A 25,306-nucleotide genomic window follows, 5' to 3' on the forward strand; every position below is an offset into this window, starting at 1 on the left:
ATCTCTGCCTGCTCCTTCGAACTGCTAATCTGTCCTATAATCCACACTATACCGTCCTGGCGCCGCATTTAATCTTTCTAATACCTTTTTTACCTTTGCTTACCTTTCTTGACTGCGCGGAACAGAGGGCTGGGCGATAGAGTTTCGCTGTCGCTCGCTACCCGCGGCCCGTCTCCCACAGCCCAGCTTGCTCATCTCTCTTCTCGCCTGTCTGTTCACCTCTTGTAACAATCGGAGGCAAATATCGCAGCAAAGACACTGTACTTCTCTCGAATCTCCTGCTGTCCATCACTGCTCCATCTACCGTGATATCTCTTCTCCCTCCCTTATCCTCTCATCTCTCACCGTCACAGCTATAAAACCGCCACAAGACAGAATCCCCCGCCAGCTACGACCGACCCACGGTGCATCATCACCATCTCCATCCACTCACGCCCATGTTAGAAAAATCCACTCAGCCTTGCTGAATAGCCATCTTCCCATCTTTCCATCTCCCATCTCGCCCCCCTTTTTTTTTCCTCCCGGGGGGCCATGGACTCCACCTCCGCAGCCGGCAGCTTCTTCCGCTGGCCGTCGCCCCTACCGCAAACCGCCGTCGCGGTCACGGCCACGGCCGTAGCCACGGCGACGCTGCTGCTGTTTGCCAGGTCGGCGCTGCGGCCGCGGTGGGGCAAGGCGCTGCCGAACCCGCTCAAGACGACGATTCCGAGGCTGCCGAGGGACGAGGTCGAGGGCCTGGTCTATCAGCCGGACGCCTTTCCGGGGGCGAGGGACGTTGATACGCCGGTGAGTTTTGGCTTGGCTTCTTCTCTTTCTTCTTCTTCTCCTCTTGATTTTCGTGTTCTGAGAGAGGGCGGTAAGTGTGGATGAGATGAGATGAGATGAGAAGCGTGAATGATGAAAAGTAAAGCATTGCCAAGCTAAATGTTATCCCAGTATGGATCCATCCGCGTCTATGAATTCGGCCCCGAAGATGGCGAAAAGGTCCTGCTCGTCCATGGCATCAGCACTCCCTGTATAACCCTGGCTCTAATCGCCCACGGCCTCGTTAAACGCGGATGTCGGGTAATGCTTTTTGTAAGAAGTCTTTCCACCCGGGGTCGTCCACCCGGGGTCGAGCGAGCAAGCACCCTCCCCCCAGACTAATAACAACTATATAGGATCTCTTTGGCCGAGGTTTCTCAGACGGCGTCGGTGATCTCCCTCATGATGAGCGCCTTTACACCACGCAGATGCTTCTCGTGCTCGCCTCAAGCCCTCTTGCTTGGACTGGAAATGATGCTTTCCGCCTTGTTGGATATTCCCTCGGCGGAGGCATCGCCGTTCACTTTGCCACCACGTTTCCTCATCTCGTCTCGTCGCTGGTTCTGCTCGCCCCTGCTGGTCTCATCAACGCCGATGACTTTGGCGCCATTTCGTTGTTCATCTTCAAGTCCGGCTTCGTGCCGGAGAGGATCCTCGCCTACTTGACCCGAATTCGCCTGCAGCAACCCATCGCGGCCTCCCGAAGGGCCAAAGACGTCTCACCGTCCGCAGCAGCCGCCGACATCGCCGTCGCAGAGGCTACCGGCACCAGTGAGACGCAGAAAACTGACGGTTCCTCCATTCCCCTTGAGCAGCATGTGCTCATGTACGTCCGATGGATGGCCCTTCACCACACCGGCTTCATCCCTGCGTTCATGTCCGCGATTCGGTACTCGCCCTTGACGGACCAGCATGATAGCTGGAGGCTCCTTGCGCGCCGAAAGCCAGGCTCGACGATGGTCCTGTTGGCGCAGAACGATGAGATTATCGACGTGAATGGTTACGAGCACGAGGGTCTTCCTCTCTTGGGCGGCAAGGACAATGTGGTTTGGAGGGTTCTTCCCGGCACGCACGATTTTGTGATGACGCATCCGGAGAGCATCCTCAGGGAGATGGATGAGTTGTGGAAATAGATATGCTGCTGGATGTAGCAGAAGCTAAATGCTGGTATTTCTGGTTTTTCGTTTCGGAGACATCAACAATCAATACATTTAGCGAGAGAGCGAAGCAACTTAAAGCTATCTTTAGTCCCAAGCTGCGGTCATGTATTAGGCTCAGAGAAGAGAATTTTATATCATTTTGCTCGATGGAGTTGCGATACTAGATCGTTCTGATACTGATCCAGTCGAATTTACAGATCCAGTTGGATTAAATAAATATATATAGATATAACAAGCAGAAAATCGCCTCATAAATTTAACAAAGCGCCAATGTTGCGCCCAAGATGAGATGGTCAGTGATTTATGCGTAGCTCATAAGCCAGATTGTGTTCTTCCATGTAGGATTACCTGTCCAAAGCTTGACTTTGACACTATTTTTTTTTAATCAAATGCGTTAGTAACGACTCATAAATGAACAAAGAAAAAGTGTTCCGAAAAGGATATCAAAAACTTACCATATTCCAATAAACTCCCTTCTTCTTCAACAGTTCCATGTGACTGCCCTGCTCAAGAAGTTGTCCCTCACCAAGCACGAAAATAACATCGGCATTCTGCACCGTCGCCAGCCGATGAGCAACGACAACCATGGTCCGCCCCTCGCTGGCGCGTTCAAACGCCGCCTGTACGAGCTTCTCGCTCTCCGAGTCAAGAGAGCTTGTGGCCTCGTCAAGGAGCAAGATGTTCGGATTGCGGATCAGAGCGCGGGCAATGGCAACACGTTGCTTTTGGCCTCCTGACAGGGAAACGCCGCGAGAGCCAATGTTCGTGTTGTAGCCTTCGGGGAGGGAGACGATGAAGTCGTGGATGGAGGCGTCGCGGCAGGCTTGGTGGATTTGTTCGTCGGTGACGGTGGCGTCGTCGACGCCGAGGATGATGTTGTCTCTGAGAGTGCCTATGGTTACATGGAAAAAATTAGCTCTGTGGATATAAATATGATTCTCGGCCCCAAGATGGAAGATATGAACCTTGAAATAGAGTTGGTTCTTGTGCTACGAGCGAAAGGTGCTTGCGGTAGTCGAAAACGTTGACATCAGCAATATCCTGGCCGTTGCAGAGAATGCGGCCTTTGTCGAGATCGTAGAATCTATTCATTTTCAATTATTAGTCCTTCAGCTAGAAATATCAACGTACCATTCGACTAACCGTTCAAGAAGTGAAATAATGCTCGTCTTGCCACACCCAGAGGATCCCACAAGAGCCGCAAACTGGCCCTTTTCAATCGTCAAATTCAGCCCGCGGAAGACAGGCATGTCTCGAGTTGGATACTTGAAATGCACGTCTTTGAGCTCAATCTTGACACCTCCTTCTACATCTGGGATCTCCCTTCCTCCAGAGCTCTTGTCTCGGAACATTGTCTCCCTCGTGTTCAAGATACGGTTCGAAGCCTCCGTCACTTGTGCCGCGTTAGGGCCAAAGCTGAAACTCTGACCGGCAGACTGCGAGGCGTTCATGATGGCCATGAAGCAGACAAAGTAGTTCTCGGGCATGTACTCTCCGCTGGCCAAGAGGCGGCTTCCGTAGTAGAAAATAAGCGCTTGGCAGGCCAATGTGCAGCTGTCGGCGAATCCAAAGAGAAAGCTGGCGAAGCGGGCTTTTTTGAACGCTGTCTTAACATGGCCATCACATAGTGTTTTGAAACGATCCGTGATGGGAGTTTCCAGAGTTAACGACGTGACAGTTCTGAAAGCACCAATCGATTCGGAAGCAAACTTGGAGCTTTCGGCGAAAACTTCGTTGTTCATCTTTTCGAATTGCAACTCATACCTAAAGCGCCAGTACGACGAGGCAAGAAGAATAGGCATGACAACAGCGGTACCGACCAAGGCTAGTTTCCAGCCGAAGTAGAAGGAGATTATGATTGATCCAGTGAGGTTGAAGAGTGCAATATAGACACTGGCCATATTCGCACCCATAAGCTCCTCGAGCCGCTGAGGATCTCCTGCGGCGCGAGCTGTCATGGTGCCATGAGAGTGGTCCTCGTCATCAAAATACGAAGTCTTTTGATAAAGGATGGCCTCGAAATACTGCTGCTGATACTTGGCTCGAATGATTGACGCCATTCGAGTGGAAGCAAAAAAGGCTCCAAAGTAAGAGACACCAACACCGATGGCCAGCACAAACCACATCAAGGACCAAAACTGGCTTTCATGAAGCAGCTTTTGACCCGAAAATTCGAATACCACAATGAGCTTTGCAAAGAGCCAGGCTTGCAGCGGAGTTGCTGCGCCGGCACAGGCCGTGAAAATTAATGTCAAAAACATCAGGTACCAGTAGTCTTTGGTCTCATAAAAGAGACGGCCGAAACTGCTGAATATGTTCCGCTGTTTCTCGGTGCTGTTATCGGTTTGAGCTTTGGCCTCGGAAAGAGCCTGGCTCTTCTCGCGAGTCAGATTATCGTCGCTATCCCTCGAGTCATCGTTTTCCTCGGGCTGGGATGAATTTCCTAGTGAGAGTGCCTGAGCTTGGACGAGACCAGCATAGACGCCGCCTTCCAAGGCAATAAGACTCTCGTGGTTGCCCTGCTCTGCGACCTTTCCCTTCTTAATAACAATGATTCGATCGGCCTTCTTGATAGTAGACAGACGGTGAGCTATGGTGATTGTTGTCCGATTCTGCGCCACGCGGTCGAGAGCAGCCTGGACAATGCGTTCTCCTCGGACATCTATCGCGCTCGTCGCTTCGTCTAGAATAAGAATCTTCGGCTTTCGGACGATGGACCGAGCGATGGCAATACGTTGGCGCTGGCCGCCGGAGAGTTTGGCACCACTGTCGCCAACTAAGGTGTCGTAGCCCTACAATATATTCATCATCATTAGCAACGGTAATTAGAAAGAGCGAAAACTACAGACACGAGAAAGACAAGGTGGGCAAAGACTCCGTGAGTAACGAACCTGTGGAAGCTTGTCAACGAATTCATCAGCAAACGCTTCAATGCACGCTTCCTTGACCAGTTTTCTCTTTACTTCCTCCGGCTCGTTCTCCCACTGCGTGCCGATTAGACCATTCGCCACGTTTTTGTATATCGAATCGTTGAATAAAAAGGGTTCCTGCTGGACCAGTCCAATCTGGGACCTCCACCACTTCAAATTGATGTCATCCAGAGCATGACCGCACGTTGTAAGTTTCCCGCTGAGCTTCACTGGTGGGCCGGTGTCTTCTGCTTTCGAGGTGTCAAGTTCATCTTCTTCAGCCTCACTCGACTTCTTCTTCTTCTTCTTCTTCTTCTTTTCCGGTTCCACGGCCTCTTCGATAACGTATTGATGCTTAAGTGAATACCATCTTTCTATCAATCCGACAATGGTACTCTTTCCCGAACCCGATGGACCGACAATAGCGTTAATTTTGCCTGCCTCAATGCGGAGATCCAGCTCGTCTAAAATTTTGACATGGGGACGGCTCGGATAAGCAAAAGTGACTTTTTCGAATACAATGTCGTCCGTGGCAGAAACCTCAGGATCTGTAAGATGGCCCTGCTCTGGCTGAGGCGCGTCTATGACTGTAAAAAACTGGCAGGCTGCAACTGTTGCTTTACTAACAGCTAAAAGGGGGGTGGTAGTTCGTTCCAGCGAGAAGACGACATTCATGACAGACATTAAAACGCTTTACAACTTAGTACCACATCAATATGCACACCTCAGAAGGAAAAACTCACATAACAATCGTTCCAACGTTATCAATACGTCCCTCGGCCACAGACCTAGTTCCATACCAGAATGCGAGCGCAAAGGCCGAGAAAACGCTGAAGAACTGTGCCATTGTTAAAGACGCTCTCTGTTGTTTTTATACAAAAGAATAGATGCTACCTACAATCAATCCAAATTGCAGAGAAAGAAATGGAGATGTGTGTTGGGCATGCATCTTGGCTTCCTCGACAGATAATCCATACTTCTTAGACATACGGCTCTCCGCGCCGCACGCTGAAATCATGCGAATACTAGCAAAGGTCTCACTCGCAACAGCAGAGGACTTTGCTTCGGCCTAGCAAGGATGTGAGTCCGGTTTTGATGTCTACATACCCATGAATAAAATGGCATTGCCTACCTGTGTCACTCGTCCGTGGCCTTTGACAATGATGGGCATCAATACAGAGACAGAGAGTCCAATGAAGAGGATCGTTGAAGACGTAACCAGCGTGAGAGCCCAGTTTCGGGTAAACGCAATGATGATGGAAGCCACAATTGTTGCGTTGTATTCAAAGAAGACACCGAGCTTTTCCGAAATGCCAAGCTGTAGAACGTTGCTGGTCGAGGTGATTGTTGTTGTCGCGTAGCCTGGCGGCATCGAGTCCAGAACATGGATGCTCTGGCCTAGCAGTGCTGTCAGGTAATGCAATCGAATCGCCGAAGATATCCTAATTCCGATCATTCGAAAAGCAAACTATCGCACAGCGTATATCTCTTAGCCACCAAAGCATTCATAAGGAGCAGGCATTATATAGATGAGGATGCCACAGGGTCCGTAAACCGCGAGAGGATTTTCGCACCTTGTTGATATAGTTGAGTCCCAATCGGCCGAGAAAAAGAGCAAACATGTAGAGACTAGTAATACGCCTAAGTAATTTTGTGATGGAAAATAAAGCTGGATAATGGTTACTGACGACAACTGATTTGCTCTTCGGTGGAAAGCCTCCTCGTTTTGGCTGGAGGGATCGGTGAAGTCGGTTATGCTGCCGACGAAATTACCTAGAACAACACCGTAAACTTTATGCACAAACGAAGGAGTATGTGATGACAAAAATAGGTGTTAGAAATGCAGATTAGAGAAGCCATACCAAATACTACGTTCATCAACGGCAAAGTGACACCGGCACCGATGGAAGCCAAGATGCCCGCCGCGTATGCAAAGAAGTCCCATTTCGTCGCATATTGGAAGACTCGCTAAGAAGAGTTGATGTTGATTAGCACTTTCGGGTTTCTTTTTCTTTTTTTTTCTCCCTCTTTTTGACGTATTTATTTCAAAAGACGCACCAAATAATCTTTGAAAGATGCTAATCTCTGAGGCCGAGCCTTTGGCTGCTCTTGCGCCGGCTCAGAAGCGTTGCCATCGTCAACAGAGGCCGATGCCTTTTCATCCACAGGATAGCCCGACAGCTCGACGTCGATCTCTCCCATCTCGAAGCGGTGAAGGATTTGCGTCCAATACTGATGGAAAATCAGACACCGAGCCTTGAACGAGTGTTAAAGAAAGACGAGGTCGATGGAGGCGAGCTGAAGGGCCGCTGAGGGTGTGCGCCGCAATGCATAAGTACCAGTACTAATAAATGCCTGGTTGGCTGATTGTCGTCATGAACCGATGGATACGGCTTCCTAGGCCGGCCTAGTCCCCAGCGCGCGGTCCCGGGAACTCACCGCGAGTTTAAGCCCCTGAAGCCTTTTTTTAGGATGCGGAAAATTAATTAGGTAGATTCAAAACGTGGAAGCGATCAATACGCAAACAGCGAATCGCAGTGGATACTGATTGTGATGTAGGGCGGTAGTGGCATATACAAGTAGGTACCTGTTAGAGAGCTAAAAGAGAGGCAGCCGATCCAGGTGGTGGTGAGTTCTGCTGCTGCTTGAAACGTACTATTGACAGCATATACTACTACTTCTAGTCCCCTGCTTAGATGCCTAAGACGAATCCATCAGTCATTAAAGTCACCAATGCTTCTAGACCTGCTGCTGCTCCATTTATCTGCAGAGGGAGGGGCCAAAATAGCAATTCCAGTCATCCCTCGAGAGCTCTTTTATCACGAAGAGTAAGTACTTAGATTCACGGGTGCCGGATCATTAGTAAGTACATGTAGGCAGGCAATACGAGCACCTGTACTCCGTAGATAGATGCTGTATCAGCTCGCCTGAACTACGATGCTGAGCGTCGCTAAAACTTCGATGGCATACCTTAATTTCCCGTAATAGCACTGCCTAGCTCTTTGCAATCTGGCTTCAACTGCGCATATCCAAGAACAAATCTTTCCCCCGTGCCTCAATCGTGTACATCTCGAAGCGATGCGAGCACCATCAACATGAAACTTTCACTCGGGACCACATCAAATCCCGATATTAGCACGCAGGCAATGCTGGGGTAGGCCAATCATGGTGCAGCCGCATACGTGTACAGCCCTCTGAGTCCAGTTATGTGCGAGTAATAGTAATAGGCAGCAGATTCGACTCTGGCTTGAACCAATTGCGCTAGGGCCAGGTGGCGCCGTATTGTTCGGCTTGCAAGGATGGACGACAATATGGCCGCTAAGACGGAGCATGGAGTACTGCTAGCTGAATTAAACGTATAGAGTAGAAGGCAAAAGACAGCGTGTTCTGTCTCAATAGTGGCATCGTTTGATCTGGGCCACGACACTGTCGGGAAGTTGATATAGCCCGAAAAGCCGTCTGCAGAGGGAGGATTTCCAGCACATGGCGGTCCGCCGCTCGAGAGGCAACGGTGCCCGACTAACTGTGTGTCTCGTGGAAGCGGCACATATAACCCAATCTGAAAAGCTTACGGAGTAGATGATCTGATGTCAACCATCTATGCATACATGTGCGTTTCGTATTGCGAGTCACGCATCATCCATGCACTCGTCATGCTGCTCGAAGCGAATGCTCATTACGGTCTTGAAGGGAAATCTGGCGTTTTTGGACATCGGCGAGTTACGCGGCATCAAACAAAGTGACTATCAACGAGGCGACGGCTATGCACTAGTTGGATGATTCTTCCCCTATTGGACTACTACCCTGAATAGGTATCTGTATGGATTACATGGTGCCAGCCCAGAAAGCTGCGCTCGGGCTGACCATTTCCGCTACGCAGCCACTACTAAATAGTAAAGTGTAAACTATGACTTACATGGCACACAGGGCGAGATGGATGCGGAGAGAGCCCGCCTAGCATGTGCTTGATAACGACCAAACTCTTTTATCATTCTTGATCTTGGCCTTTTTTTTTTTTTTTAAACTCCGTTTTTTCAGTCGAATATATATTATAACCCTGCCTTCACACCGCAAATATTTACAAAATTTCAACCAACCAATTGCATCCAATGCAGCATGCGAAACATGACGAGCATCGTATCATACATTCCGTCCAACCAGCAGCAGACTGCACGCTTATTGGAACCGACTTCTAGTATAAGTGACTTGTTCTGCTTGCTGTATGCCTTATCGATAAAAAAAAATCTGCCCCGCCTGTCGGTCGAGTCACCACCCAAATTGGCGGGGCTGACTTTTGTGTGACCCATACAAACGGCGCCGATGACTCCTGCCACAACTTCAAGCCTATTTTTTTCCCTTCCACCCCTCGGATGAAGATAGTTTTGGCTACATTTAGGTCTCTTCGACCATATCGGCCATTGTCGCAATTGCACAGACTTCGACTTGCGACCCCTATCCCGCGTACTCTATCTTCGTTCCACTCACAGGCGCCAACCGTCGACATGGCTCCCAAAACTAAATTCGAGCTAAAAACTGCCAAGGGCACAAAAGATTGTAAGTTGTGATTCTCGAATCGCGGAATCGCGAACGTAGCAAAAACTCGAAGCTTACTCACCCCACGGGAGTGGCAAGGACATGGTCATCCGAGACAAGATCTTCAGCACCATCACCGAAGTCTTCAAGCGCCACGGCGGAGTTACCATCGACACACCTGTATTTGAGCTCAAGGAGATCCTCGCTGGTAAATATGGTGAGGATAGCAAGCTCATCTACGACCTTGCCGACCAAGGCGGCGAGATCTGCTCGCTGAGATATGACCTGACGGTCCCATTCGCCCGTTTCCTGGCCATGAACAAGGACATCCAGAACATCAAGCGCTACCACATCGCCAAGGTCTATCGCCGAGATCAGCCCGCCATGACCAAGGGTAGAATGCGAGAGTTTTACCAGTGCGATTTCGATATTGCTGGCACCTATGACTCTATGTTGCCCGATGCCGAAGTCATCCGCATCATCACCGAAGTCTTTGAAGGCCTGGGATGGAACGGCGCATATACTATCAAGCTCAACCACCGCAAGATTCTAGATGGTATCTTCCAGGTCTGCGGAGTCCCCGAAGACAAGATTAGAACCATCTCCTCTGCAGTTGACAAGCTTGACAAGCTGCCATGGGCGGATGTCCGGAAAGAGATGACTGAAGAGAAGGGCCTCGATGGGAAGATTGCAGACCGTATTGGAGAGTGGGTTGTTTTGAGGGGACGCCACGAATTGCTCGAGAAGCTGCGCAGCGATGAGAAGCTTTCAGCAAACGAATCCATGAAGCAGGGCATTGCCGATGTTACTCTCCTTTTCGAGTATCTCGAGGCCTTTGGCGCACTTGATAAGGTATCATTTGATCTTGGCCTGGCCCGTGGCTTGGACTACTACACTGGCTTGATTTATGAAGTTGTCACCGAAGGTTCTGCTCCTGAGGCAACACCAGGATCAGAAGCCGCCGCCGCAAAGCCATCCAAGAAGAAGTCAAAGAGCAACGGAGAGGACGATGACCGGTCTGATGACCCCACCATCGGTGTTGGAAGTGTTGCTGCTGGCGGTCGATATGACAACCTGGTCGGCATGTTTTCCGGAAAGAACCAGATCCCTTGCGTGGGTATTTCCTTTGGTGTCGACCGCATCTTCTCCATCACCAAGGCTCGGATGGCGGCAGACAAGTCCGCCGAACAAGTGCGTGGCAATGAGGTCGATGTCTATGTCATGGCCCTTGGTGGAAAGGGATTGGTCAAGGAGCGTTTGGAAATTTGCGCACAGCTGTGGCAGGCAGGCATCAAGGTAAGGCCTTTTGTTCTCATGAATTACACTTCATATGCGCTGGTAGTGACTATTACTAAAATGCAATCTGCAGGCCGAATTTTTGTACAAGGCGAAGCCCAAGATGCAGGCTCAGTTCAAGGCTGCCGAAGCCAACGGCGTGCCGTTTGCCATCTTTATCGGCGAAGACGAGTTGGCTCAAGGCAAGATCAAGGTCAAGGAGATGGGCCTCAAGGATGGACACCCCGAAAAGGATGGAGTGTTGGTGGACACATCACGCATGGCGGAAGAGCTCAAGTACCGGATTCAGCGCAAGAGAGAGCTAGAGAGCATCACGATACAAGCCGAGGGCCTCAAAGTCGTGGACGGCATTAAGGGTAACCAGGCAGCCAAGAAGGAGGCTGAAGCTAAGGCTGAGGAGGCCAAGGCTGAGGAAGCCCCAGCAGCTCCAACAGCAGATGCTACGACTGAGACTCTAGCTTCATAGAGGACCATGACCAAATTGAAAAAAAGTTGAACGCTATGATATGTCGCAATCGAGCAACATTTTGCGAATCAGTGAATAGAGAGCGACGGTAGCCAGTATGGAATCAGCCCTGAATTGGAATCCGACAGCAAGTCGGCCGCAAAGTCGGTTTTAGCTGGAACGGCAAGGGGGTTTAAGGTGTTGGGGGCTTATGTGCTTGATGATATGCCTGTTGGGCCTCCTACATAACCAAGTGTTAGCCACTGAGTTGGCGTATATGTATTTGAGATAACGACGTGAGATAGAAAAAAAGAGAGAAGTACCAGCATCCGGCTCTCGTCTAAGTAATGTGCGTTGCATAACAAGGAAGAAAAAGGAAATACACGCTTCAATGCGCACACCCTACGATATTCCACCCACATATTCTCATCGTCTATTAGCTGCAGTTGGGCTGCTGACCGCCCGTGCTGGCTAGATTTAACAACGACGGAGGTATACCCCGTGAGTCTTACTGTTAGTAGATATAATTTGATGCGTGATTAGTCGATAAGGAGAAACCCACGTCACATATCAGAGGAGATGGCGTATCGGTGTTATGAACAACACTACTCTCCCAGTGTAGTCACACAGAGGCTTCGACGATGCAGCATACTTATGCACAGTATGTAATACTATTACAAAGAGTAATGCGTGACCGATGTCACTTGCATAATGCAATTAAGCACCTATGGAGAGAACAGAGAGGGTCCCTGCAGCTCGGATGATGCATTGGTAGGTAAGTAGGTACCAGGCTCTCGGAGTGCAGCAACCTTGACATAAAAAATACTCTGCCTAATATTAAAATGGTCGGATTATATAGAACAGCCTTGGTTAATACGACCATAATGCTTGTTTTGTTATAAATATAGAAGTCGGGCAACGCATTTATGACTTATTAATCTGATACGAGGTACAGATTAAAGATCTTGCAGGTACCTATCTACAGATACGATGCATCAAGATGAGCCGTCGATGTTGATAGCACCAACAACACTGGCATAGATAACAGCACTTTTCCGGAATCTTATTGGTCTGCCGTTCCGTAATTAATGAGGCTCATGATGGTGGGCACATCGGGTTACGGAGCGATGGAAATATTGAGCACTGCCGCTTTGTGCTTCGTTTTACAGAGTACAGCAAGTACCGCCAAAGTACTAAATTTGTTCAAAGGCACTCACCCTCCTTGCGGGTGCCTGAAGCTGAGATGAGGTGAATACGAGCTACAGTTCGGAGTGTAAGATGGCAAAAAGGAAAAGAAAGGAAAAGAAAAGAAAAATGTGGAAGCACGGACTGCAAAGCCCCGAAAGGAAAGGAGAGAGTAATCACTAGAATAGACGAGCGAACGGTTAGCGAACGGACGCATCGCGACACCCTGGAACCATGCGAAATGCAAAGAAGAAAAGTTTTGCTATTGTGGCGCTGTCTCAGTTCGCTGCAAGGGAGTGGCTCCCGGTAAATCTTGAATGGCAGGTGAGAAGCTCTCGTTTCAGCCTTTTTTTTGTCTCTTTTTTTTTCTTGTTGTTTTTTGCCCTTCTTTAGCTTTTTTCAATATATTAATTCGCCCTGCTTTTTAATAAGAGTGGAAGAGAGGCAATAGTGATTTAGCAACTAGCTAGCGTCGAAATGATGATATACTCTGGCATGTTTGTTGGTTCTTGGTATCTGGGTTGCATTATGTGGTTGGACTTATAGCAGAAGGACAGTAGGCTATAAGACGGAAAAGCTGTCAAGCTTAACTGGGCTACTCAAAGAGAATCTTGGGAAACAACAGAAAGAAAACGGCGTTGATCCGGATAGAGTTAACATAACATTCATATGAAAAAAAAAACGCGAGACACGGCAACAGGCTCAAGGAGGATTTGGTTTCGCGTCAATGCAGGCGGCTGGGGATGGCGCTGCGGCAGTACCTGCCTTGGCGATGCACCGGCTTTAGCAGATGCGGGTGGCGCGTATGGGGAATGAACGACAGCTGCAGCTACGGGCAGGCAGGCTCCAGGCGCTCCACCCGCCGGTCGTTCTTGTTCTCATCAAAGCTCACTTGCAGCGAGGTCCAGTGCACTGACAACCTCCTTCCTACATGCTGTGTTTGTCACGGGACGCAGAGCTGCTGGGATCCACGGCGGCGTGCCCAAGGCCGGGCAATCTTACTTCGTCCTGGTGCGACGTCGGGCCACGATATCTCGCTGCTCATTTGCCCATCCAGACGGTGGCTCGCAGGCAACAAACAGGGCGTTGCCGCCTGTGCAGCCCAGCAGCCCCGGTCTGCCCAATTTCACAATCTCGTCTTCGTGCCTGGGAGCGCCACAATTGGCAAGGCAAGGAGCCCGGGGAAGCGGGATCCAGGGGGGAAGGGCCGCAAGTGCGGCGTCCCAAGAGCCCAGGAACCTCGTCTGGGCCTGCAAACGCCCCCGGTCAGCGCCACTCTTTTGCGGTTGCTGTACCGGTTGGCCGCTGGGTGGCAGCAGGGTGCAAGGGCGATAGGGGGATTGGAACCAGGGCCGCCGGCTGCGAGCGTTAGCAGCACGACCGTCTTGTTGGAAGCGGGCTTTTCACCAGTCTCCCGGGACGCCTCTATGCTGCATGCTGATGATGCTGTGCTGTTGGGGGGCTATCCTCAGCAAGAGGCCGAAACATAACAGCGCCGCCGCAGGGAAGAGGCACAACGCCGGCTCGCTAGCAGCAGGGGAAGCGGATGTTGTACCAATCAGACGAAGCAACGAAAACCGTGAGATGAAAAGCGATCCGGTAACAGAGCCAGGAAGATGAACGCTCTTCCCCGAGGTGGCGGGTCAAGTCAAACCCCTCTGAGAGCGGGTCCCGGGATGCCGGTAAACGTCTGTGTTGCGTCTGCCAGTCTTAGACACGCTCGAGCCTTTTTGCTTTTTCCTCCTCTCTTTTCTTTTTTTTCTCTCCCGTCCCTCGCGTACTCGACTTTTGTCGCCATTTCCACTCTCATTGTACTTTGTACAGGCCAATCCTTAAAAAGCTCAACTCGCAGTCTCTCCCTCCCTTGGCTAGACGCTTTTTGAAGTCGTACTTCTATCAGCTTCTCCAACCTTATTGTCTTGCATCCTGCCACTCACTCCTCCCTTTCCCTGCCTTTCATTAGTTTTACGAGTATACTTACCATCATATCTATCGTTCTACGGCTTGAATTCAGACAAACCGCTTCCATTTTTACGTGAATAATACATACTACTCTTCGTCTCCAAGCCTTTCTTTATCGCTGCCACACTCTCTCATCTCCTGAGCTTTCCCTAATATACCTGTGTGCATTCATATACATACACCCCTGGTTCTTTGCAATTTCCTTCTTTTTCGAGTACGCTATCACGACACTGCTTCACCAAGTATTATTTTCAGCCTTTCCACACTCTCTCTTATCTGATCAACTCGACTCAATCACATCTTTCCTCTAAAAGCCGGAATCTCTTTCATCGACTCTCAAGTTCACCTTCAACATGCCGGGTCTGATCCCCCTTCGCATGAGCGCGCTCATTCCAGCATCAAAAGTCACAATCTCTTTCTCGGACGACAAATCCAATGCCACATCTTGGGAGCCCACGCCATATAAGCCAAGAACAGCTGAAATGCAGTTCCGACAAGCATCGCGTGAGCGCATGATTCCAGAGCCTCTCATTACATCCAGACCAGCTCCTTCTACGCCTTCTCAGTGGAAGAAAGCGTTGGCTGAAATCAAAAGAGACTTCATCAACAGAAAGTACCGGCACTGCTCTATGCGATGTCAAGAGATTCTCGACAACATGAAGGATTCGGTAAGATATACTTCACGCAACGATGAGTCTTTTTGCAATTCCGCTGACATGATATTTCCCAGCACAAGCCAGAGACAGCATGCCTGATCTATATCCGCTTCTACGCCGCATCTGCTCTTGAAATGCAAGTCCGCTCTCTTCATCACACCTCTCCTTATCGGATGAAGCTCCTCCTCCAAGCCCGCGGCCACTACCGCGCCGCATCTGATCTCGCCATAGAGGACGATGCTACTAAGCGGCGCCCCCCTTCTCGATCACTCTCTCCAATGTCCAGCCGACACACCCCTTTTGGGTCGGACACATCATTCTCTACAATCTCCTCCGGAAGCTCTGCTTCACTCTCCATCAGCTCTCTGGACAGCTGTTTGAAGAGCCCCGGTAGCCGGCCCAAGCAAAAGAAGCGCGTCGCCTTTTGCGACGTGCCCTCATATGAGCCTTTGCACGAGTCTACCTACGAGCCTTTTATTCGCCCAGACTCTCCAACCCTCGGTTTTGACGACGACTGGTGCATCCGCCAGCCTACCCCTGAGCCTCCGGTTCTCTATCAGGCTTCCCTCCGACCCATCTCTGGAAAGCCGCAGTTCCCACTCCCATCTCCTACAAATTCGGAGTGTAGCACTATTCAGGACGACGACGATAGCTATTTCGATATCCCTACCGCTTCAGACAGCTTCCTCCATGCCCGTTCCGTCCACCACTATTGCACTGTACTTGCCAGCCTGCAGCGCCAAATCACCTCACACCTGGAATGGTTAGAGCGTGATCTTGCTGCCGCAGAGAATCCCCAGCCTCCGCAAATCCTTAGCGAGGAAATGCGCAACCTGGAGCTGCGTACGCGGATTGAACGGCTGAGGGCTAATGGCTGGAAGAGACAGCGTTTTGATTTTCGAAAATACGAGGCACTTCGAGAGAGGGCCTTGGAGGATATCAATTAGGAATAGACGAAAGAGGGCAAAAAAAAAGTAAAACTGAAATTGAAAAAATATTACTGTTTTATTGTTGTTATTGGCTAGACTTTGGGATTTGTATTTGATTGGATTCCTTGGCATTGACAGATGTTGGAATGGGGTTCATATGCTGGCCATGATGGCACTCGTGGGAAAAAGTACATAGACTTCCAGATTGGCTAGGATAGAGAAAAGGACAAAAGATGCCTCTAAAAGCTCGGTTTACTTGAACTGCACCATATCTCTTTCCTTTGCTTTGCTTTAAAAATAAACCAAATCGCCTTGTACACTGATTGCTATTCACATCCTATCTCAATACGTTGCTTAATCATTGACGCGAAATCAAAGAAAATTATATTTCGGAAGACCAAAAAAAAAAAAAAAAAAAATCTGTAAAACAAGTGACTAAAAAAGAATATCCCAAAAAACAAGTCCTTAAAACCAGTCCTTCTCTTTCGAGTCGCGAACACTTTAAGAAGCCTCGCTAAAGCTACGCCGCTTCGCCTCCTTTCCCATCTCTTCCTCAATCTGCAGTGTCTCCTGTTTCTGCTTGACGTCCTTGAGCGCAAAGAGGCCCAGGGCGTGCAATCGAGCACCGTCTCCCTTTTCTTGGCCACCTTGCACGTCTCCCATTTCGGAGTTCTCGGGGTCCTCTTCGTGTTCCCTGAGCTTGTTGATTCTGTTTTGAAGCTTGACGATTTCGATGGCGCGGCGGAGGCGGGACCTTCTGCGGAAGGCCTCGATTTCTGGCAGCAAGTTGTGGTCGGTAGCGTTTTGGCCGCTGAGCCAGATGTGGCCCAAAGCTTGCTATAAGGTTGTTAGCTCATGTCCTGTCTGAATACAGTGAAAGAGATGAATAGTGAATCGGCATCTTACCTCGCTGGTCCATCTCTGGTCGGGTTCAGGGACAAGGAGGCGGTTGATAAAGTCCTTTGCATCAGCACTGACATCCTTCCAGTATCTCTCGTGGAACACAACGCTGCCCCTTGTGCACTCATCAAGAAGATCCTGCAGGTTCTCGCTTCGGAAGGGAGAGTAGCCACAGAGCAGGGTGTAGGTAATGACGCCCATAGACCACATGTCTACGGGCTTTCCGTGGCCTTTCTTGGCCATCACTTCGGGGGCCGCATAACCAAACGATCCAGCCATAGTCTTGAGTGTTTCGTCCTTGCTGTCTAACGTCTTGGCAATACCAAAATCGGCCAATACGAGATCGGAGTCGTCATCAGGAGTAACATAGATAAGGTTCTCCGGCTTAAGATCTGCGGTTTTGCATTAGTCTCGCTTCGAAGACCTGAGTGAACTCAGCTTCCAGGAGATATACACACCTCTGTGGACGACATCGTTCTTGTGCAGGTAGTCAACGGCGTCAAGAACCTGCTTGATAGTTTGCGACGCATCTTTCTCGGTGAACTTGCCCCTGTCACAGATACGGTCGAAGAGCTCCCCTCCTGTGGCCAACTGAGTGACAATGTAGAATTTGTCCTGTGGCGCACGGGTCAGCAGGTTTCGTAAGTCTCCCCCTCCTCCCTCTCCCCGGGTTACAAGGCATCAACGCACTCTGGACTCGAACCAATCGACAAATTTGACAATATGAGGGTGCTTCAGCCGCTGCAGCATGGAAAGCTCGTCGTAGACCATCTGCTCGTTGCCCTTGACGTTCTTCTTCAAGATGATCTTGACGGCAACCTTGCCAGTAGGGCCGTCTGCCTCACGAACGACGCCATAGGTACCAGCACCGAGGGTACGTCCGAACTTATACTTTGATCTGTGTCAAGATTTCGAATCGTTAATGCTGAGTTCAATGTCGGTAGTCTCTGAGGTTATGCATCGTACTTTTTCTCATAGCTCTCGGGTTGCCCATGAAGGCGATTTAGCATGTTGGCGACTGTATCCAAGGAGAGTACCAGTTAGCAACCAGCACATGATAGCAGGGGGTTTCAAACATTATTGAATAGCGAGAAAAGGAGGCTCAAAGAAGAAGAAAGATGTTTTTCGGATGCGAAACTATTTGATAACTTCACAAACAGCACTGGTCCTGTCCTTGTCCACATACGGCGGTGTAAAAGAAATGCGACTTACAACTCATCCTGATGTCTGGCGGGGTATCTTGAACGCGAGAAGCGGTATTCAAGCCAAGCTGCGATTCAAAGCGATCCAAGCACACGCAGCCCAAAGCCGGCAAAAGTCAGCTGGAAAAAGGAGTTGCACGATATTCAAGCTCTGCGGAGAAAGTGGCGAGAGGCAGCCCAAGAAGAAGTAGGAAGGGGAGAGACGAGGCGCCACAAAGGACAGGACGACAGAGTCAAAGCTGAAGGAGCTACAGCGACGGCTGAGATTAAATACGACCCGAGTAAAATATTAGCCCCTCATCAGGCCTGGCGGTTTCCAGCCGTCAGCCAAAGGGGCACTAGTACCACAGTCATACTGCATTAGGCAGTGGGGATGGCGCCAGGAGAGAGAGGGAGTCTGCCGCCGCGGCCAAGGTACAACGAGCACTGTATATCAACCAACAACGTCCAGCACGGCTCTACCTTGCCACCCGCCTAATGCAAAGTACCTAATCTGTGTGCCTTAGCTGAATGTAGCACCTGTAGCTCTGCTACGGGCCTGGTACTGTATCAGTGAGCTTATTTTGAGTCGAACATCACCCCAACTACTACCTACTGTACGCATCAGTTTTAACTAAGAGGGGAGACAACAGTATTCCACGGATGCGTGTACGTGCGTGCTGTACTAGCACATGCAAAATTAACTACTACAGTCTTGGGCAAAGAAAGGCCCCCACGCAGCAGAAATTATCAACAGCCCTGCGTTGAAATCGCAGCCAAGTCGGCATTTCTAGCCAGTGTTGGGGTGGCTTCGTGGCTGTGCCCGCGACCAGGTCTCCATCTATTCTGGCCTGGCCAACGAGAGACTTCATCGTCAACAATGTCCAACACAGCACAGAAAGAGGACGAACTGGACTGCAGATACTAGGGCGTCACAACGGCTGGGCTGTGGCTCAGCGACGACTGGGCGGCGAAACTACCATACAGACCACCCAAAGGTCTATGTGAATCCGCCCTCGCTTGGGTTTTGAGACACCACCACCTGCATGTATGTGCACATGTACACCGGTAGATGGAGGTTGGTCTTCCGTTAGGCGGCCTCCGTCGCCTTTCCGATGTGCGATGTGCGATGTGCCAAGACGCCCTGCCGAAGCGCTTTTACGGCTTTTTGCAAGGCTGATTAGGGCTGCTTGTTCGCCGCATCAGGCTTCAAATGTATGTACATACACATATTAATCCCTGGCGAGCGGCCTCTCGCAGTGGGTCGCGTGTGTCGATTTTACAATGATAGCGTTCGCCAACCCCGTGGGATTTAGTTCTGCGGTTCGCGCTTGGGCGGCTAGTAGTAGTGTGCACTAATTGTCACGCGGCATATGTTCATCCCTACTGTACGAAGAAGGTAGGATTAAATACCTTGTATGATCCCTGGGAACACTGCTCTGGTGGACATCATTGTCGTCCGTGGGCTAGGAGAGATGCCAAGAAGATATACATGCAACCAACATCTCACAATGCCGAGAGCCCTTCGCCCCAGGATTGGCTGCCCATCCCAAGTCAAAGAGTCCAGGGTTCTTTGGATCGACAGTGATGCCAATTGGAGAGACCAGAGTTGAATCGGAATCCATGATTTGATCATTAAATATTTGGGGGGATGCAAATCACTCTGAGGATTTAACCTAGCTAATATTCCTGGAGAGGTCATGGCTCATTGACGGAACATTTGACAGAATTCGAGTGCACTGGTCCTTCTCAAGCTCGTTTGACAAATCCTGGATTTATTCGTATACTTCTCGCTGGCAGAACTACTCCCGAGATTCCATACTGTATCGGCTACCTCATTCTCGCACGATTTGTTTCTGTAGTGGATACGGGTGAGTTTTACCAAAACACAAAGCTGACTTTACGAAAGAAGATATCAAGGAGAGTATCGGCGGGGCCTCCAAAAGCGTATCAAATGTACGACAGCATTTCGTATCGATACAGAGCGGCTTTCTTCTTGATAGATATGTCTTTGAGTTGTTCAATGCCATCTTTAATTCCTTTAAAGCCACCAGCCAGCTTACAGCGTCTTGTTGACGTTCTTAAAGACATTTTCTTTGTTCTTACACAAGGCTCACTTCCATCCATTCCAGCCTCCCAGATGAGTGGCCTAAACCTGAGAATTTTTGCATTAACTCGAACACTAGCCAATGTTTTCTAGGCAAATGTGAGATTGAGCCTCCATCTTTGAATAGAGATAGATCAAAGCAAAAAGTACTTTAATATCACTAGATTATTGAGATATCGGTGGGGTGTCCAAGCCGTGCGTTATGGACTGCTTTCATAATTATGGTTAAGTGTCTTTGTTCCATTCTCACTTCCTTTTCTTTTTACTCTTTCAATAGCGGACGCCAATCATATGTAACTCTTTCGTCTTTGAGAACTAGAACAGAATAGCAGAATACCTGGCTCAAGTTGTTGGTGGTGAAAAGAAAGTGTATGCCAGCACAATTATCTACCACTGTAGCCGGGTAACTGAAATTCGCTGGATGTCAGCCAGAAATAATACCTACTAGCGGGCTCAAGAAACCGAAGCTACGATACATATGATATCAATACCATTGTGATATCAATACTATTGCTATCTACCTACCTGGCATATCCTGCGTGAGACGCATACGTGCATCTACAAGCGCTTACTACAGCCTTTTCAGCCTGCATTCCGCATTTCTACAGCAGCCGTCACCTGACAAAATACATCAAAGTACATGTGCCCTGTCAGGCCTGCTTAGGCGCTGGATGGCTGTGGTTGGCTGCCCAGCAAGCGCTGCTGCTGCGCTACAAGGTATCCTGCGTCTTGAATCATGCACTGGGTGCTCAAAAGATCCGTAATAAAGACCTGCTGTTGGCCTGATTTTTGCTATGGAACAAAGACCGGGAAAAAAGGGAGGGAAAAAAAGGTCATAACTGCGCCTGGCCCAGCGCCACACATGATCCAACCCCTCCAGCGCGTTTAAAACATTGAATGCTGCCACACAGCTAGCCCGTCAAGTACAAACTTCAATACCACTAACCTTAGCCGCCAACGCAAACTACCTACATACACAAAACCTGTCCTCGTCATTTTCGATTTGCGCCTCTCAATAGAAAGCCCCTGTGCAGCAAGGCCAAAATGGCTACGGGAATGCGAACGAAGAGAGTAGCCAAGGAACGCCAAAAGGCAAGATATTCCCCTGCTTCGACGCCGCGCAGTTGGCTGGCACAGATGCCCTTCTCAAGAGCTGACACTTGGGTAGATTGATAAGTTTGGTCTGCCTCCCGGTATAGAGCTCGTGGAAGGCAACGACCTGAAGGAATGGCTCTTTGACATCCGTGTCTTGGACAACAATCCCCTGTATAACGATAATGTCTATCGACTGAAATTCGTCTTCTCGGATTCATACCCCATTGGTAAATCCTGCTGCCAGCACCCCCGCGCTGCTCTTGAAGCAATCAGACGTCTAACAGCCATGCCAGAGCCTCCAGAGGTCACTTTCGTCGACAAACCAGCACGTCCAGTCCCCATGCACCCGCACATCTACTCGAACGGAATAATATGCCTTGACCTCTTAGGAAATCAGGGATGGAGCCCCGTGCAAAGCGCCGAGAGCATCTGCATGAGTATACAAAGCATGCTTACCAGCAACAGCAAGAACGAGCGACCGCCTGGCGATGAAGAGTTTGTGCGTGTGAACAGGCAACGACCACGAGATATAGAATTCTTGTATCACGACAATACTGTGTAACAGCCTCAACTCTCTAGATAACAGCGTCTTTTTGTTTCCCCTTCTCCTTTGTCCCTCTGGAGGATTCTTGCATTATTACAGCGGTCACAATGGCTCATCGGCGTTCAGTATACAGCCCCTTCTGGCGGCATGGATCTAGACAATATCACTGCTTGTCTGGGATCTTCTATCTGCTGATTTTTTTGGGCCAAGCGATTTTTTTTTTTTTTTTTTTTTTTTTTTTTGGCGGCTATTACGGAATAGTATGGGCTCTTGATTCGACGCCTTGCGCAGAGTCGTGCATGGCGCAACTAAGAGCGAGGACTTGCGGGGAGGGCTCAAGTACCTTTTCGTAACCTGGAAGACAACTATAGGCGTATACACAATGCTTATAGAATTGGAGGGGTGCATTCTTTTTATTTTAGGCAATATATGGTGTCAAAAGCGTTTTTTCTTTTCTTTTCTTTTCTTTTTTTTTTTTTCTTATCCTTCCTTTTGCGGCAAGCCAGAAGCAATAACTATTCTCGTCGATGGCATGACTGCCCTCATATGCCCAAACAGGCCGTGACATATGACGTCGCCCCCTCCGCTACAAGTGCATACTAAGTACTAGGTAGTAGTCTATATTGTGCCAGGGAGTGACAGCTCCCCTCGAAAACAGACAGGCGGGGTGGGCGGTGAAGTAGTAGCTGCTGAGCTGAGCCACACTTTCGCTTCTCTGCCCGCCTAGCTAAAGAACCAGGAACTAGCAAGCCAGCCACTAAAGCTCCCCAAGTGCTTCATCCAGCACCAAATATCCTACGCGAGCTCTCTGCCGCGGGCAAATCATGGCTCCCCGCGCGGAATTCAGCACCGAGCAGATCCGGGGCAAAGCTCGAAAGGACCTGCTCTACCTGCTCGAGGGTGTAAGTAAGGCTTACTGTTGCTGAGAGCTCTCTGGGAGCGCTGCCCTGCTAACCCACGGCTTTCACGCAATCTATAGGTCCGCGGCAAGAAGAACCTCGTGTTTGATCGCAGCCTTGTCGGTCCTATCGGCACAATCGTCAAGGTTGCCACGCTCCAAGAGTACGGAGTCGACAAATTCTTCATCTTAGAGAACAATAATGTGGATGCGAGCCAGCGCAACGTCGTCTTTGTGGCCAGAGGCGAGTGCGGTCGGCATGCCGAAGCCATAGCAGGTAAGATGCAGCCAAACGATACCTATACGGGCATCCCCTACTCTGATTCCCTGGAGCTATATTCAATCCCATTGACTCGAAATACCGTGGTCTGTTTGAGATGAAATGGATAGCTAGCTAGCTGCTGCAGTGAGTGAGCTGACGCAATGTGCCCCTCCAGCGCAGATTAAGCGAATTCAGCGTGAGAGCCAGACGACTCATGACTTCCACATATTTTGGGTGCCACGTCGCACTCTTGTGTCCGATCAACTGCTCGAAGAAGCCGGCGTCCTAGGCGATGTCAACATATCTGAACTGCCGCTGCTCTTCTTCCCGCTCGAAGATGACGTCCTATCGCTTGAGCTGGAGGATTCCTTCAAGGACCTCTACCTGTCCAAAGATATCACACCAAACTTTCTCATGGCCAAAGCGCTCATGGAAGTGCAGCAGAACCACGGGCTATTTCCGAGAATCATTGGCAAAGGTGACAATGCGAAGCGGGTAGCAGATCTCCTCGTCCGCATGCGTCAAGAACGACTGGCGGGCGAAGATGGAAGCGATGTCAAAACAGCGCTGACGCCCAGCACCACGAACGAGAGTGTCATCATTATCGATCGCGAAGTCGATTTTGTTACCCCACTGCTCACACAGTTGACATACGAGGGACTCATCGATGAGATTTTTGAAATTCAGAATAACCAGGCCAAGGTAGACACAACCATTGTCGGAGCACCGGCGCAATCTTCAGCGGCCACCTCACAGAGCAGGAAGCGGACGGTACAGCTCGATTCCAGCGACAAGCTATATGAGCAATTACGAAATGCCAATTTCGCCATCGTGGGCGGACTGCTTAACAAGGTCGCCCGGCGTCTTCAAAAGGTACAATCAGATTACGAGACCAAGCACAAGACCAAGACAATTGCCGAGCTGAAAGAATTCGTGAGCCAACTGCCAGGCTACCAACAAGAGCACCAAAGCGCGAGGATACATACCGGCCTTGCTGAGGAAATCATCAAGCACACGCGAACTGATTTGTTCAAGGGCCTCCTTGAAGTCCAGCAGAATCTCGCTGCTGGTGCCGATCCGTCGTCCCAGTTCGATGGCATCGAAGAGCTCATTGCTAGAGATGCTCCCTTGCGGGAGACGCTTCGATTGCTCTGCATCTACTCGTGCATATCTGGGGGAATAAAACCCAAGGATTTCGAGCAGTTCAAGCGTCTGATACTTCAAGGATATGGCTACCAACATCTGCTCACTCTCAACAACCTCGAGAAGCTGCAGCTATTCCTGTCGCGCTCATCTCCGCTTGCGGGGATGATCCCGATGACGGGCAATGCTGGTGCCGACGGCAACAAAACCAACTACACATACCTACGGAAGCAGCTGCGTCTGATTGTCGACGAGGTGCAGGAGGACGACCCCAACGACGTTGCATACGTTTACAGTGGCTATGCCCCTCTTTCCATCCGGCTTGTACAGTGCATTCTTCAGAAGCAATACCTATTATCCATTACGAAAGGAAATGGTGCAGCGAATGCCAGCGGTATTGCGCCTGGTGCGGGAGCCCAAGGATGGCACGGATTTGATGAAGCCGTCAAGCACGTTAGAGGCCAGACGTTTTATGAGCTCCAGAAGGGCGAGGACAAGGCCGTCAAGGCAAGATCCCTGTTATCCGGCAGTGGGCACAAGCAGACGGTCTTTGTTGTCTTTATCGGAGGAGTTACATTCACAGAGATCGCCGCGTTGAGATTCATCGCGAAGCAGGAAGAGGGTAAGTCATCCGAAGGACGCGGGCGCGGTACATGCCAGCCAGTGCAAAAGCTAACATTCCATTCCTTACCAGATCGGAGAAATATAGTAATCTGTGCGACTTCTATAATCAGCGGGAACAGGATGATGGATGCGGCAATCGAGAAAGAAGCGTTCGCTCGCAAAGAGACGGCGCTGCCCAACAGCCCGTAGGCTTTGGCGCATCGAGTCGTGACACGATATTTGGAGTTTGGTGGCGTACTGGTCGGTGGGAGATAAATTCTGTGTGGCATGCAAGCACCTTGATCGAAATTTTGATATGAAAGGCTCCTTTTTTTCCCCTCTCTCTCTCTCTCTCTCTCTCTCTCTCTCTCTCTCTCTCTCTCTCTTTCTTCCCCTTGCTTTTCCTTTCTTTCCTCTCCTCTCCGTTTCTTTCAATCGCGCTATCTCATCGCTGATCCCTTATTGTTTGAAGTTCGTCCAGAGTTCATAATTCGAAATATCAACCGGATTAGTTCGGCGTAGAGCGCGCCCCACATCAGAGAGCGTCGCGATTGGATTGCTCGCCCCACGTGACCAGTGCCTATACGATTGAAGTCGGCGTTCTTGAGGGGCCGTGATGAGCTGATGGCCTATACTATTCCTGCTCATTGGCCCTTCCTTGCCGTAAAAAACAAACGGCTGCGCTGCTGGACTT

General features: G+C 49.9%; 6 protein-coding genes across 8 annotated transcripts; 4 read left to right on the forward strand and 2 right to left on the reverse strand.

Annotated features, from left to right (window-relative positions):
* The first annotated feature begins 22 nt into the window (after positions 1–22).
* TrAFT101_003639 (uncharacterized protein) lies at positions 23–2,212 on the forward strand. 2 transcript variants are annotated; one of them, XM_066126947.1, is made up of 3 exons: positions 23–786; positions 937–1,077; positions 1,161–2,212. In XM_066126947.1, exons 1-3 carry the CDS (start codon positions 532–534, stop codon positions 1,935–1,937), a joined length of 1,173 nt encoding a protein of 390 aa, XP_065983055.1. In that variant the 5' UTR covers positions 23–531; the 3' UTR covers positions 1,938–2,212. The 2 variants fall into 2 exon arrangements, with proteins under 2 accessions (XP_065983055.1, XP_065983056.1); XM_066126948.1 differs by having other exon boundaries at positions 23–1,077.
* On the reverse strand, positions 1,796–8,213 carry BEA3 (ABC transporter bea3). The gene is made up of 13 exons (XM_024909303.2): positions 7,844–8,213; positions 6,932–7,766; positions 6,736–6,841; positions 6,562–6,646; positions 6,448–6,502; positions 6,006–6,341; positions 5,772–5,942; positions 5,617–5,711; positions 4,856–5,564; positions 3,108–4,756; positions 2,930–3,048; positions 2,420–2,856; positions 1,796–2,335 (listed from the first exon to the last, which is right to left on the reverse strand). Exons 2-13 carry the CDS (start codon positions 7,073–7,075, stop codon positions 2,309–2,311), a joined length of 3,933 nt encoding a protein of 1,310 aa, XP_024766602.1. The 5' UTR covers positions 7,076–7,766; positions 7,844–8,213; the 3' UTR covers positions 1,796–2,308.
* Positions 8,214–9,193: 980 nt separating this feature from the next.
* Positions 9,194–11,586, forward strand: HTS1 (Cytoplasmic and mitochondrial histidine tRNA synthetase). The gene is made up of 3 exons (XM_066126949.1): positions 9,194–9,431; positions 9,499–10,702; positions 10,776–11,586. The coding sequence occupies exons 1-3, from the start codon at positions 9,244–9,246 to the stop codon at positions 11,166–11,168; spliced, it is 1,785 nt and encodes a 594-aa protein (XP_065983057.1). The 5' UTR covers positions 9,194–9,243; the 3' UTR covers positions 11,169–11,586.
* A 1,665-nt stretch (positions 11,587–13,251) lies between these two features.
* Positions 13,252–16,191, forward strand: TrAFT101_003642 (uncharacterized protein). The gene is made up of 2 exons (XM_024898899.2): positions 13,252–14,962; positions 15,025–16,191. Exons 1-2 carry the CDS (start codon positions 14,648–14,650, stop codon positions 15,895–15,897), a joined length of 1,188 nt encoding a protein of 395 aa, XP_024766598.1. The 5' UTR covers positions 13,252–14,647; the 3' UTR covers positions 15,898–16,191.
* Positions 16,055–18,207, reverse strand: TrAFT101_003643 (uncharacterized protein). 2 transcript variants are annotated; one of them, XM_024907342.2, is made up of 6 exons: positions 17,992–18,207; positions 17,746–17,797; positions 17,470–17,677; positions 17,238–17,394; positions 16,786–17,171; positions 16,055–16,716 (listed from the first exon to the last, which is right to left on the reverse strand). In XM_024907342.2, exons 1-6 carry the CDS (start codon positions 17,996–17,998, stop codon positions 16,381–16,383), a joined length of 1,146 nt encoding a protein of 381 aa, XP_024766597.1. In that variant the 5' UTR covers positions 17,999–18,207; the 3' UTR covers positions 16,055–16,380. The 2 variants fall into 2 exon arrangements, with proteins under 2 accessions (XP_024766597.1, XP_065983058.1); XM_066126950.1 differs by having other exon boundaries at positions 16,279–16,716; positions 17,470–17,797.
* Positions 18,208–20,833: 2,626 nt separating this feature from the next.
* TrAFT101_003644 (uncharacterized protein) lies at positions 20,834–22,150 on the forward strand. Its single transcript, XM_024902255.2, has 3 exons — positions 20,834–21,159; positions 21,236–21,389; positions 21,456–22,150. The coding sequence occupies exons 1-3, from the start codon at positions 21,112–21,114 to the stop codon at positions 21,722–21,724; spliced, it is 471 nt and encodes a 156-aa protein (XP_024766596.1). The 5' UTR covers positions 20,834–21,111; the 3' UTR covers positions 21,725–22,150.
* Positions 22,151–25,306: the final 3,156 nt, after the last annotated feature.

The sequence above is a fragment of the Trichoderma asperellum genome, chromosome 2 (assembly GCF_020647865.1).
Source record: "Trichoderma asperellum chromosome 2, complete sequence".
NCBI lineage: Eukaryota > Fungi > Ascomycota > Sordariomycetes > Hypocreales > Hypocreaceae > Trichoderma > Trichoderma asperellum.

What these genes read in the sequence shown, in the direction of transcription:
- BEA3 (XM_024909303.2), bottom strand. Translation starts at nt 7,075, where the DNA reads ATGGGAGAGATCGACGTCGAGCTGTCGGGCTATCCTGTGGATGAAAAG. An exon ending in GACTCAACTATATCAACAAG is followed by an intron (nt 6,342 to 6,447) that starts GTGCGAAAATCC and finishes GCTGTGCGATAG; the next exon opens with TTTGCTTTTCGAATGATCGG. An exon ending in AGAACCAACTCTATTTCAAG is followed by an intron (nt 2,857 to 2,929) that starts GTTCATATCTTC and finishes ATGTAACCATAG; the next exon opens with GCACTCTCAGAGACAACATC.
- TrAFT101_003642 (XM_024898899.2), top strand. Translation starts at nt 14,648, where the DNA reads ATGCCGGGTCTGATCCCCCTTCGCATGAGCGCGCTCATTCCAGCATCA. An exon ending in TCGACAACATGAAGGATTCG is followed by an intron (nt 14,963 to 15,024) that starts GTAAGATATACT and finishes GATATTTCCCAG; the next exon opens with CACAAGCCAGAGACAGCATG.
- HTS1 (XM_066126949.1), top strand. Translation starts at nt 9,244, where the DNA reads ATGAAGATAGTTTTGGCTACATTTAGGTCTCTTCGACCATATCGGCCA. An exon ending in AAGGGCACAAAAGATTGTAA is followed by an intron (nt 9,432 to 9,498) that starts GTTGTGATTCTC and finishes ACCCCACGGGAG; the next exon opens with TGGCAAGGACATGGTCATCC. An exon ending in TGTGGCAGGCAGGCATCAAG is followed by an intron (nt 10,703 to 10,775) that starts GTAAGGCCTTTT and finishes TGCAATCTGCAG; the next exon opens with GCCGAATTTTTGTACAAGGC.
- TrAFT101_003643 (XM_024907342.2), bottom strand. An exon ending in CCCGAGAGCTATGAGAAAAA is followed by an intron (nt 17,678 to 17,745) that starts GTACGATGCATA and finishes ATCTTGACACAG; the next exon opens with ATCAAAGTATAAGTTCGGAC. An exon ending in GAACGATGTCGTCCACAGAG is followed by an intron (nt 17,172 to 17,237) that starts GTGTGTATATCT and finishes GCAAAACCGCAG; the next exon opens with ATCTTAAGCCGGAGAACCTT.
- TrAFT101_003644 (XM_024902255.2), top strand. Translation starts at nt 21,112, where the DNA reads ATGGCTACGGGAATGCGAACGAAGAGAGTAGCCAAGGAACGCCAAAAG. An exon ending in TAGCCAAGGAACGCCAAAAG is followed by an intron (nt 21,160 to 21,235) that starts GCAAGATATTCC and finishes ACACTTGGGTAG; the next exon opens with ATTGATAAGTTTGGTCTGCC. An exon ending in CTCGGATTCATACCCCATTG is followed by an intron (nt 21,390 to 21,455) that starts GTAAATCCTGCT and finishes CAGCCATGCCAG; the next exon opens with AGCCTCCAGAGGTCACTTTC.
- TrAFT101_003639 (XM_066126947.1), top strand. Translation starts at nt 532, where the DNA reads ATGGACTCCACCTCCGCAGCCGGCAGCTTCTTCCGCTGGCCGTCGCCC. An exon ending in CGAGGGACGTTGATACGCCG is followed by an intron (nt 787 to 936) that starts GTGAGTTTTGGC and finishes ATGTTATCCCAG; the next exon opens with TATGGATCCATCCGCGTCTA. An exon ending in GATGTCGGGTAATGCTTTTT is followed by an intron (nt 1,078 to 1,160) that starts GTAAGAAGTCTT and finishes ACAACTATATAG; the next exon opens with GATCTCTTTGGCCGAGGTTT.